Source organism: Drosophila kikkawai, chromosome X (assembly GCF_030179895.1).
Source record: "Drosophila kikkawai strain 14028-0561.14 chromosome X, DkikHiC1v2, whole genome shotgun sequence".
Taxonomy (NCBI): domain Eukaryota; kingdom Metazoa; phylum Arthropoda; class Insecta; order Diptera; family Drosophilidae; genus Drosophila; species Drosophila kikkawai.
The window spans coordinates 25,999,543-26,009,967 of record NC_091733.1 but is presented as its reverse complement, the minus strand read 5'-3'; the positions used below and the strand labels follow the sequence as shown (position 1 = coordinate 26,009,967).

The 10,425-nt window shown below is 39.1% G+C and overlaps 3 protein-coding genes across 3 annotated transcripts; 1 reads left to right on the top strand and 2 right to left on the bottom strand.

Annotated features, from left to right (window-relative positions):
• Positions 1-528: 528 nt before the first annotated feature.
• Lztr1 (Leucine zipper like transcription regulator 1) lies at positions 529-6,485 on the bottom strand. The gene is made up of 5 exons (XM_017175094.3): positions 5,476-6,485; positions 3,983-5,401; positions 3,574-3,749; positions 2,918-3,096; positions 529-2,852 (listed from the first exon to the last, which is right to left on the bottom strand). The coding sequence occupies exons 1-5, from the start codon at positions 6,330-6,332 to the stop codon at positions 2,448-2,450; spliced, it is 3,036 nt and encodes a 1,011-aa protein (XP_017030583.1). The 5' UTR covers positions 6,333-6,485; the 3' UTR covers positions 529-2,447.
• Positions 6,486-6,777: 292 nt separating this feature from the next.
• MED22 (Mediator complex subunit 22) lies at positions 6,778-7,510 on the top strand. Its single transcript, XM_017175033.3, has 3 exons — positions 6,778-7,025; positions 7,087-7,188; positions 7,258-7,510. The coding sequence occupies exons 1-3, from the start codon at positions 6,914-6,916 to the stop codon at positions 7,473-7,475; spliced, it is 432 nt and encodes a 143-aa protein (XP_017030522.1). The 5' UTR covers positions 6,778-6,913; the 3' UTR covers positions 7,476-7,510.
• A 1,168-nt stretch (positions 7,511-8,678) lies between these two features.
• On the bottom strand, positions 8,679-10,416 carry LOC108080330 (uncharacterized). Its single transcript, XM_017175030.3, has one exon. It carries the CDS (start codon positions 10,276-10,278, stop codon positions 8,941-8,943), a length of 1,338 nt encoding a protein of 445 aa, XP_017030519.1. The 5' UTR covers positions 10,279-10,416; the 3' UTR covers positions 8,679-8,940.
• Positions 10,417-10,425: the final 9 nt, after the last annotated feature.

Genomic DNA, 10,425 nt, shown 5'->3' with positions numbered 1-10,425 from the left:
TACTGTCAGATGTATCTGTAAGTGGCAGTTCCATCTCGAAAAGAAGATCCCCGGCCTTGGCCTGCCGCTGGCATATTTGATTTTGTAATTTGCATTTGATAAGCACAACTCTGGCAGGACTTACCACCCCCCATATCCCTCCCTTGGTTACAGTTTCAGTCAGTTTTGCAGCCTTTGTTTTGTTTTAATTCCATTGAAATGAATTTATCTATGCCAAACCAGAAGCAGCAGCAGGAACAGCAGCCAACGGCTCAGTTTGTGTGTGTTTTCCCTCAAATTCCATTATTTTCCTTTTGCGTTTTTGGTTTGTGAAAAGCCACAAAAGATTTTCCATTTAGCCAACATCAACAAAGAGTCCAATTTTGTTGCTTTTTTTTTTTTTTTGCATATATATATATATCATTAATATTTATTTCTCAACTTTCTTTTCTAAAAAAAACTGAAGCAAAATTATTGAAAAATTTATAAATTTTATAATTCTAAAATAAAAATTATATATTGCTTAACAATATTCATAATAATTAATAATAATAACAACTAAACTTCGGACTTGCATTTTTATCACGCATTTAAATTTACAAAATTAAGATTTAAAATTAAAGATATATATAAATTTCTGGAGGGGCAAGCATCATTGAAAGCGAAAAAAAACAAATTAAGGAATTTTTGTATTTAACATTTTGGCAAAAAACGTTAACTTTGAGTTCGTTCTCTATTCTCCGGGATTGATTCACATGGATGAGGGGGTTTTTTTTGATAATGGATAATGGTTTTTTTTTGTGGTTACAATGGAACATGGAAATTCGAGGAGTTACTGGACATTCCTATAGTTTTCTTTTCGCTTTTACGGCTTTCATTTCGTATAGTTTATAATAATATTTTCGTGTATATATATAAATACGAGTTCGTACGATTAGATTTAGTTTCTTATCAACGAGTAAGTTGTACTTGGGGTAGGAGGAGTATAACAAGAGGTTAGTTAGGCTCCGGCCAGCCGAAGCTTTGAATACCCTTAGGGAGGCTTACAAAATTTAGGGGGTTATTTTAAATACTGATTTTAGGCAGTAAACAAATTGAAAATGTGATATAAATCGAGGAAATATCAAAAATAAATATTTAAAATTTAAGTTTTTAAAATTTAAAGTATCGAAAAATATCAATGTTATCGATAAAATATCTAAAACAATTTAATTTACAATTTATTTGAATTTTTTAAGCATTATATTTAAAATATTTAAAAAATTTAATTTTTAAAAACTTCTCTCTCTCTCTCTTTTCCTTTCTCTCGCTATCTCTTTTTCTTTGATGCAGTTCGATATAAAAAAAAGAAAAATCGATATTTTACGATACATCTGGTAAAGTTATATCTGAAATATCTGATAAACGGACACAAAAACTAACATAACTTTAGCTCTGTAAGGGTATTCAGAATTATATATATGTATATATAGATTGGCAAACACATTTTACAACTGACATTCTTTAAACCTGCCAATTGAATAATATTTTTTGTGCTGTGCATGTGCCTTCTTGACTTTTGTTTTTGTTTCAAAATACAGTTGAACTTTGCTCGTTTAATATTTTATTTTTTTTAACTAAGGCTTACAAATTAGCAAGTTTGTTCGCTTTTCTTTAGCGCGAGAGGAAAAATGTTTCGCTAGGGTGCACTACCTTCTTTAGTTTTGTAAAAAAAAAAAAAAGTTCGCTTTAAGTTTAAGATATATAAAAAGTTCTTTTGTTTATTTATAAACCATCCAAATATTTAGCTGCATTATTTTTTTGTTTTAGAAGTTCAGCTGTATTCGGATAAACGTTTTGCTTAAGCCTTTGAAAGGAGTGATTAGCTTTGAGGTGCTTTTTTAAGGGTTAATACTTGTGTACACATACAGGGGGTATTATTTATATACATATAAATATATATCGATTAGGGATGTATATCGATAGACAAAGGTCTAAATTATCATCTTGCTTAAAATTATATTAAAATTTTTGTTGATTGAACAATTTTAAACATTTAAAAATAGCCTGAAAATATCGAAATTATCGATAAATTTAAAAAAATATATATTATTTCATTTATTTGTTTACATTTTTTTTGAATATATTGAGTCAAAATATCAAACAGAAAATTAAATTATAGAACATATATCGAAAATATTGATATAAAAATCAAATATCGATATTTTTTGTCATCCCTAAAATCGATATATATGTAAAAATAGCAAGTATACATTTTGCGTTTGGATTGAAGCTACTTTCTGAGCTAAACTGAGCTGAGATGACCTGTTTTGTGTGAAAGTTCGATGATGCGTGTAAATGGAGGGTTTTTTTGTTCGTTTCGTTTCGATCGTTCGGCGCTGCCAACCGCTACTGCCGCACTACGTGCTACGTCCGATTTGCAACCAGGCGAGCAACAACTGCAATGCCGGCTGGAGCAGCACCAGTTTTCAGATATCTGTATTGATATTGATCCGCGTCAGAAACTCGCCGTGCGAATCGGCCACAGCGCGTATGATCTCCAGCAACAGTTCGCGCGACAAACCCGCTATCTTTGGCAGCCTGGCCACCTTGGCAAAATCTTTAACGATCAGCTTGAGGGCGTACTCTTTGATGTCATAGATCTTGGTAATATCCGATGCCTCCAGCGTTTGCAATACATTCTCGTACGTAATATTGTGCTCCAGTGAGTATTTGCAAAATGCATGCAGCCGGTTGTTGGCCAAACCATAAAAGCAAGGCGCCTGGAATAGATACAGTGCATCCTGCGGTGGCATCTTTGTTTCGCCATAGTAAATGTAGCGAAGCAGCGAATGGAATGCCTCCAGTGAGGGGGAAATTTCGCCAATTTGAATCTGTTAAAAACAAAAATATTATAAATAACAAGAAAAATATATAGTTGGGAGGATCGAGAACCCACATTGACGGTATTATCCGGCGGCATGAACGAACGGAACATGCCCTGGAAGTAGGTACAACGTGATGATAACACAGACTTGTGGGCCGGTATCACATGATCCTCCAGTATGAGGCTTATATCGCAGAAATCATTGCCAGTTGACTCCAAAAAGAGGCACAGATCGATCTCCAAAGTGGTTCCTGTGCAAAAAAAAGAAGAATAAATTAATTAATAAAAAGAAAAATTAATTAAATAATTAAAAAATTAACAAATAAGTTAATAAATAAAAAAGGAATAAATAAATAAATATAAAATTAATTAATTAAATTAGTTAATTCATTAAATTAAATTAAATTTATTAGTTAAATATATAATTAATTAATCAAATTATTAAATATAAATGAATTAATTAATAAATAAATAATAAATTAAATAATTAATATAACAATAAAATAATTAATATATAAATTAATTTATTAATGAATAATAATTAATTTATAAATTAATTAATAAATAAATTAGTAAATAAATATATAAATAATATTTTATAATAAATAAAAAATATTTATAATAAATAAATAGATATTTTATTTTATTATAATTATTTATTTATTATTTTATATTAAATATATATATATTTTATAATTATTAAATACATATTTAGTGATCAAGCTCACCTATGTTGGACTCAAAACTGGTATCCATTACCAGCTTGCTGGGATGCAAACGTTTCCTTATGATCTCCACCAACAGAGGCTTGTCCAAATCGCTAAACTCACTGGACATAACCACCTCAGTGAAGTTCTCCTCCTTGATGATGAACTGCATGCAATGATCCTTGATGATCTTAATGCTGGTGATGGAAAAGGGAGTTTATAAGGGAGAAGTGAAAGTGGAATCAATATATAAACCGAAAATTTATCGATAATTTCGATATTTAAGCGATAAATATCGATACTCAAACGTTGTTTAAAATATTGTTAAATATTTAAGAATTTGTCAGAAGTTTACGATATTTTCGATACAACAATCAAAGCGCTATACATTCCCCCTTGTTATGTTAAGAAGACATCCCTCCGGACTCACTTGCTCTTATCCGCATTGTAGAGCGCCTCCAGGACATTGAGCTTGTTAATCTTGTAGTCCAAATACTGAATACAGCCATGGGCCAGCCGCGGCATTGTGAACAGTCCCGCCAGCTGGTAGATGTCCGTGATGAGTATAATGATGTTCTTGCTGTACGAATCCTTCAGATCAATCCGATCCGTGTAGATGTAGTTCAGGATGATGTCAAAGGCCTCCGGTGAGGCATGGGCCAGGCGTACCTCCAGCATTGGGCCGCGGTCCCCGCCCGCTCCCGTATTCAAAGCCTGGGCATCCACCTGTCCCACACCATAAACTTTCTCCATTTGCTGTTGACGCGCCTCCCGGGCGGCCAAGATCTTGTTCCTCAAATACTTGGACCTGGCGGCCACAAAGGCAATATGGGCCAGGATACGTATCTCCTCGGCGCCCACAATAAACTGAATGTCACAGAACTGTTTCTCCTGGAAGAACTTGCCAAAATCGTCGCGCAACGTGCACTTTGGATACGAGGAGAACTGAAAGCGATAGGTGTCACCACGTCGCACGCTATTGTCCACCGTTCCACCGAATATATACATGGCATCTCCTATAACAGCCGAGGCATGGAACACCCTTCCCGAGGGCACATCCGAATTCTGCTCGGGCTGAATAACCGACCACACCTGCGAATCCAAATCATAGCAATGCAGATCATTTGGCAGCGTCGAATCCGCTGATCCCCCAAAGACATACAAGAACCTATCATGATGGACCATCGTATGGCCATATCTACGCGATGGCGGTGCCGAGGTGGCGCCCCTCAGAACCGGTTCATTCGAAATGCGACGCCAGGTGCGGGTTTTAAAGTGAAATTCAAACAAAGAATTGGTTATCTGCAGGCCGCTCTGTCCCGAGAACACATACATGGCATCCCGGGCCACGGCCACGGGGAAATTGCAGCAAGTGGGCGGACGATCACCCTGCTGATCCACCTCCTCCCACTGATGATTCTCGCCGGTGAGATTCAAAGTCCACATATCATTCAACCTAGCATTGCCATCGTAGCCCGCATAGATCCACATCTTGTTGTCATAGACAGCTGCCCCATGAGCGGATCTGGGCACCGGCTGGCGTCCCGAGAACTTCCATTCCACCCACATGGCACTCTGGAACTTGTACTCGAACAGATCGTTCTTGTTGGTCAAATTCGAGTTGGAGTGTATGTCCCCTGTGTAGCCGCCAAAAATGAACATGGAGCTGCCGGCCACCACGGCCGAATGATGGTATCGCGGAGCTGGTGGTGTACCCGTTGCACAGGCCCTGCCCCAGGATTTGTCCTTGACGCCAAAGCGTATGAGGTCGTTAAGCATATTCTTGCCATTGTCACCGCCAAAAACAAACATGGCATCCTTGTAGGCCACCACCGTGTGTTTGCTTCGTCTGCAAAAGAGGATTAAATACAGATTTATCCTTGAGTAAAGCTTCTTAACCAGTTGGATATCCTTTAGACTTACTTTGCTCCCACAAACTCGGCGCATTCCAGCATCCGCGTCCACTGGTGTGTGGCCGTGTAGGAGGAAAAGTCCACATTGAGGGCATTGCAGCTATAGCTGCCTGGTGAGGCAGCCTTGCCACTGCCACTACCACTGCTGGCATTGCTGGCTGCATCATAGGCCATGCCACAGGAACCCGAGGCAGAGCCAGAGGCTGCTGATTGGGAGCCGCCAGTACAATGGCTGCCCGGTGCATGCGAGGAGCCACCACCAGAGAAGTTGCTAGCTCCACCACCACGGGTACTCCTCATAGAACTGGATGTGGACATTCGTAGATTCGAGCGTATATGCTGGGCGTCCAAACAGCCGGCAGTGGAGGCACTTTTCCTGGCCTTGTTGCGTTTACTGGACTTGCTGGAGCTGCGCGAGAAGAAGCCCTCGTGATGGGGACTGGCCTGGGGACTGGGATTGGGATTCTGTTGCTGGGCGGCCGCTACGCAGGCGGGGCAATAGAGGACGCCGGCGGGTGTGCTGCCGCCACTGGCACTGCCGCTGCCTCGATCACGATCTCGATCGCGATCCCTGTCGCCACCTCCTCCGCCGCCCACAATACCGCCGCTGACGAAACCGCAGACTGCACTCAGGCCGCTTGAAATGGAGCTGGATCCCAGGCCGCAACTGGCACGCCCACTACCGCTGGCGCTTCTGCTTCCACTGGCGCTGCCAGGTCCACTGCCACTTCCACTGGCTCCAGCTCCTCCACCTCCTCCTCCACCGCCTGCGCCTCCACCACCGCCTGCTCCCGGTCCACCGCCGCCGCCGCCGCCACTTCCTCCTCTTTCCGTGGATGCCACGCCGCCGCTGATCGACTTTAGCATTAATGCATCACACGTCGTCGGGAGGCTGCGTTGACATTAGCATAAATGCATTCCTTAGCTTTGCTTGTTTTTCTTTTTTATTTTCTTTTGTAAATTCAATTTTCACACACACAAACACACACACAAGCGCGAGTTTTGTTAAAGGAATACAGTTTAGAGTGACCAAAGCTTGATTAATAAGATATACCGATAAAAAAAACAGTGGCTCATACTGAAAATTGTCCCAGTTATCGGAACTAGTTCATTCTTAATATTTTAAATGTTTATTTATTTTTAAAATGTAAAAGTAGAATATGCATCAATTTTAATTTTAAATTATTTATAATTTTTAATTTATTAAATTTTAAATTAATTAACTTATTTTACATATTTAAATGTTGTTGAATTTATTAAAACGAACTAGTTCCCCTGGTCTTACAATCGCTGGTGAGTGCCATCTCTAGTTTGTGCAAGTGCCACCTCTAAGACAGAGCCGACAAGAAAAAACAAAACAAAAAGCGGCGTCTGCCACAAAATAAGCAAATTTAAGCAACTAATTTAGTTAATTAAACTTAGTTAAAGTAAAAGAGAAGATCAACAAGATGGCCAGCAGTTCAAGGACCACAATTCTGCCGCAATCCAAGGAAGCTCTTCTTAAATCCTACAATGCCCGCCTGAAAGACGATGTGCGCAGCATGTTAGAGAACTTTGAGGGTAAAATATACAAAATACAACCTGCAAACATAATTATTTAGTAAATTTAATTAATTTACAGAAATCCTTAAGCTGGCCCGTCGCGAAAGTCACAGTCAAATCTCAAAGACAACGCAATGCGAACAGGATGCCCTGGAAATGCAAGTGCGAGCGGCCAACATGGGTTAGTTTTGCTTATTAAAGAAATAACTATATATATTATAATATATATATATGTATATATACATTTCAGTTCGCGCTGGCGAATCCCTGATGAAGCTAGTGGCCGATCTCAAGCAGTATCTAATCCTCAACGATTTCCACTCTGTCAACGAGGCCATCACAAATAATTCACAACTATTTCGGGCCACACAAATCGAATGCGACAAGAAGCTTATGAAATTAAGGGACGAAATGGCCATGGATCTGTACGATCTGGAGGAGGAGTACTACACTAGCATATTCAAATAACCTAAATGAATATAAATCAAAGAGGAAAACGTTTACTTTATGGCTGATTTATTGATGGATTCCCTTTTTTAAAGTTGCTAAAAACCTCATTTTAATGGTTATTTGAGGTATTTCTGAACCAAAATTTATCTTTATTGGTAATTCTTAAGTTTTTAACTCCTTTTTATAGCTGGTTTATAGGTTTATATACCTCATTTTAAGGGTAAATTGAGTTATATTTTATATATTTTCTACAGAAATCATCAAGTTCTTAAAATTTCCTTTTGTTTTGTATCATTTTCAAGGTAAAACCCATATCAGGAAATCACTAATTTCAGGAATGATTAAGGTTTCCTACTTAATCTAGGCTATTAAAATTAAGTTTAAAGGGAAAACCCACTTGGCCAAAAAACCAAAGTATAATAAAAAAAAAAACAGGTACGTCTTGAAAATTCTGGTAATATCGATAAGACAAAATCTGTCTGCAAACAAAAAACCAAAGCCTTATCAGTGAGATTTGTTTTTTTTTTTGTTAAAAATATGGGGAGCTATATAAATATATTTTTATTTTTAAGGGTCATAAAAACAGTTAAAGGTTACCAAGGAAATTAATAATATTAAAGATATCTATGAGGTGACACCTGTTCCCTTAGCTAACGTTAACTATCTTGCAGCTCTTGATAAGGATTATTATTTATTGAAAGAAAATCCAAAATACTTGAACAATCTTATCCGCTCCTCGGGCATGCTAATTTATTGTTGATTTAATCCCAAACGATCCATGACCGCTTCGAGTGCTCTCCGAACCCCTTCTTCTCGCCATTCGCCTCATGGGGGGTCCAATCCCAAATCCTCCAACTGATTTGCTAATCTTCCTTATCGAAACAGGAGATAACACCCAGCGAACGATTCGATTTGATTCGATTGCAGCTGCACCTGAGGTATAGATGGCCTTCGCCAGGTGACTAGTTTGTTTCCCAGTGAAATTTCGTTGAATGATTCGATTGAATGGAACTAAATTTGGACTTATTTAGAGATTAAATCAGCGAAAGCCACTTGAAGTTGAGCAAAAACAATTGAAATTCTTATATAAAAATCATGATTTGGCAAATATTTGTATAGAGCAGAGGGGTTTTCGGTCCTGAGCTGAGAGGAAATTGAAGAAAAACTCTCTAATTAATTATAATATAATTGTTATATATAATTGTTATATTTTTTAAACTTCTTATCCTGCCTTGAGAGGAAATTGAATTAGTTACTCTTTCTCTCTCTTTGTTAAATTTATGGAATAATTAAAATTAATTAATTCATAAATTAAAAATTAATTAATTTTAATTGAATTTAAAAACCCTCTAGCTTTGTGAAAATTAATAAATAATTCATAATTTTGTATTTATTTTAATATTACATTTTTACACTTAATCCCCATTTAAAAACTTAAGTTTAATAACAAAAAAAAAATTATAAAAAAATTAAATTAAATTTCCTAGAAGATAAAGTCCCTCTCCTCCTGCTCGTCCAGCAGCGTCAGACTCCTCTCGAATTGCTTAATATTCCGATACCAATTGGGATCCTTGGCGGCTATATCCTCGGGCCTGCCGCCCTTGTGGCGATACAGGAACTCGGCATGCCCCTGACCCGCCACTCCATTCACCGTACAGGCCACAAACTGATTGAAGACCTTCGAGTCCCAGTCACCGCCCACATACCGCACGGCGGACGCCTCCTCCTGGATCTGCACCAGGTACTCCTTTTCCTCGGTGCGAACTATAAAGTTCTGATGCTGCGGCGGTGTACCCTTTTCCCCATACGAATACAGCTCGAAATTGCTCCAGGTCAGCGGTTGATACTGACCCGTGGGTGTGCAGACATAGCCCACCTTCAGGGAGGATAGGAAAAAGGATGGCTGGCTGAGATTACCCACCACCATGCTGCTGCCATCGTCCAGGAACAAGGCAAAATACACATAACGATTGATGGAGCTGAGACAACGTTCGGTGCCAAAGCCATGATCCCGGAAGCCCAGCATTTTCAGGGGAAATTCCTTTTCCCCAAGGATCAGCTTCCCGGAGAGTTCGCCATTCTGTTCGTAGTGGGTTCGTCGGTCCATGATGTGATTAACGCTTCGAATCACACTGTAGAATCTCTCATTCCAGGCCTCCCTGGCTATAGAATCGGCTATCAAAGAGGAGCTCAAGTCCCGGCTATAATCAAAGTGTTCCGTGGAGGAGCTCTTGAAGCGTAGATCCAGGTTAACAGGTATATCCTTTTCCTCTTCGCCTTGACTCTTCAAAACACCCTTGTATTGGATCCTCCACACCTTCATGGACTCCTCTTGATACACATGGAAACCTCCGCCCTGAAACTCGCTGCTCTCCTGGCCATCTTCCGTAGTGAAATGTATCATGTCTGGCAGATTGGGTGAGCTAAGTAATCCTTGTTCTGGCAGCCAAAGGTAGAGAGCTGCTTTGAGAACACCTCTCCTCCTGCGCTCCAAGGTAACCATCAGTTTCTGACCCTCCTTATTGGCGGCCATAAAGCTTACAACATCATAGCTTTTGGGATCAGTGCTCAGCTCCTGGGGTCGATCGATTTTGGCCAAGTGCTCTGGGGAACCCAAAACCTCTTCGTTTCTTCTATAAATACGATATCTCAGGCGTCGTAGGACCAGTAAAGCCAACCAGAATTTGACTCTATAGAAGATACCCTTCAAGGGGTATTTGTTGAAAATCAGGGGAGGCTTTAGGCCCAAAAGTTTGAGAACCACACTAATCAGGGTCCAAAGAATGCCAAAGATCAGGCCGAGGGCTAAAAGGAAAACCATTTTTAAAGATCACTGATCACTGATCACTTTTCTATATATCCTCTAAATGTATGTAGGGTTTACGAAAGCTTGATTCCCTTTGAAAAAAACTTTAAATGTTGTTGACCGCTTGGCCTATTTTACGTGACTGAGGGCCTACTCCAGATT

Bases quoted from the DNA above. Each gene is read 5' to 3' on its own strand.
- Lztr1 (XM_017175094.3), bottom strand. From the start codon at position 6,332: ATGCTAAAGTCGATCAGCGGCGGCGTGGCATCCACGGAAAGAGGAGGA. The intron at 5,402-5,475 runs GTAAGTCTAAAG...CCTCTTTTGCAG, and splicing joins GCCGAGTTTGTGGGAGCAAA to ACGAAGCAAACACACGGTGG. The intron at 3,097-3,573 runs GTGAGCTTGATC...TTTTTTGCACAG, and splicing joins CAGTTTTGAGTCCAACATAG to GAACCACTTTGGAGATCGAT.
- LOC108080330 (XM_017175030.3), bottom strand. From the start codon at position 10,278: ATGGTTTTCCTTTTAGCCCTCGGCCTGATCTTTGGCATTCTTTGGACC.
- MED22 (XM_017175033.3), top strand. From the start codon at position 6,914: ATGGCCAGCAGTTCAAGGACCACAATTCTGCCGCAATCCAAGGAAGCT. The intron at 7,026-7,086 runs GTAAAATATACA...ATTAATTTACAG, and splicing joins CATGTTAGAGAACTTTGAGG to AAATCCTTAAGCTGGCCCGT. The intron at 7,189-7,257 runs GTTAGTTTTGCT...TATACATTTCAG, and splicing joins AGTGCGAGCGGCCAACATGG to TTCGCGCTGGCGAATCCCTG.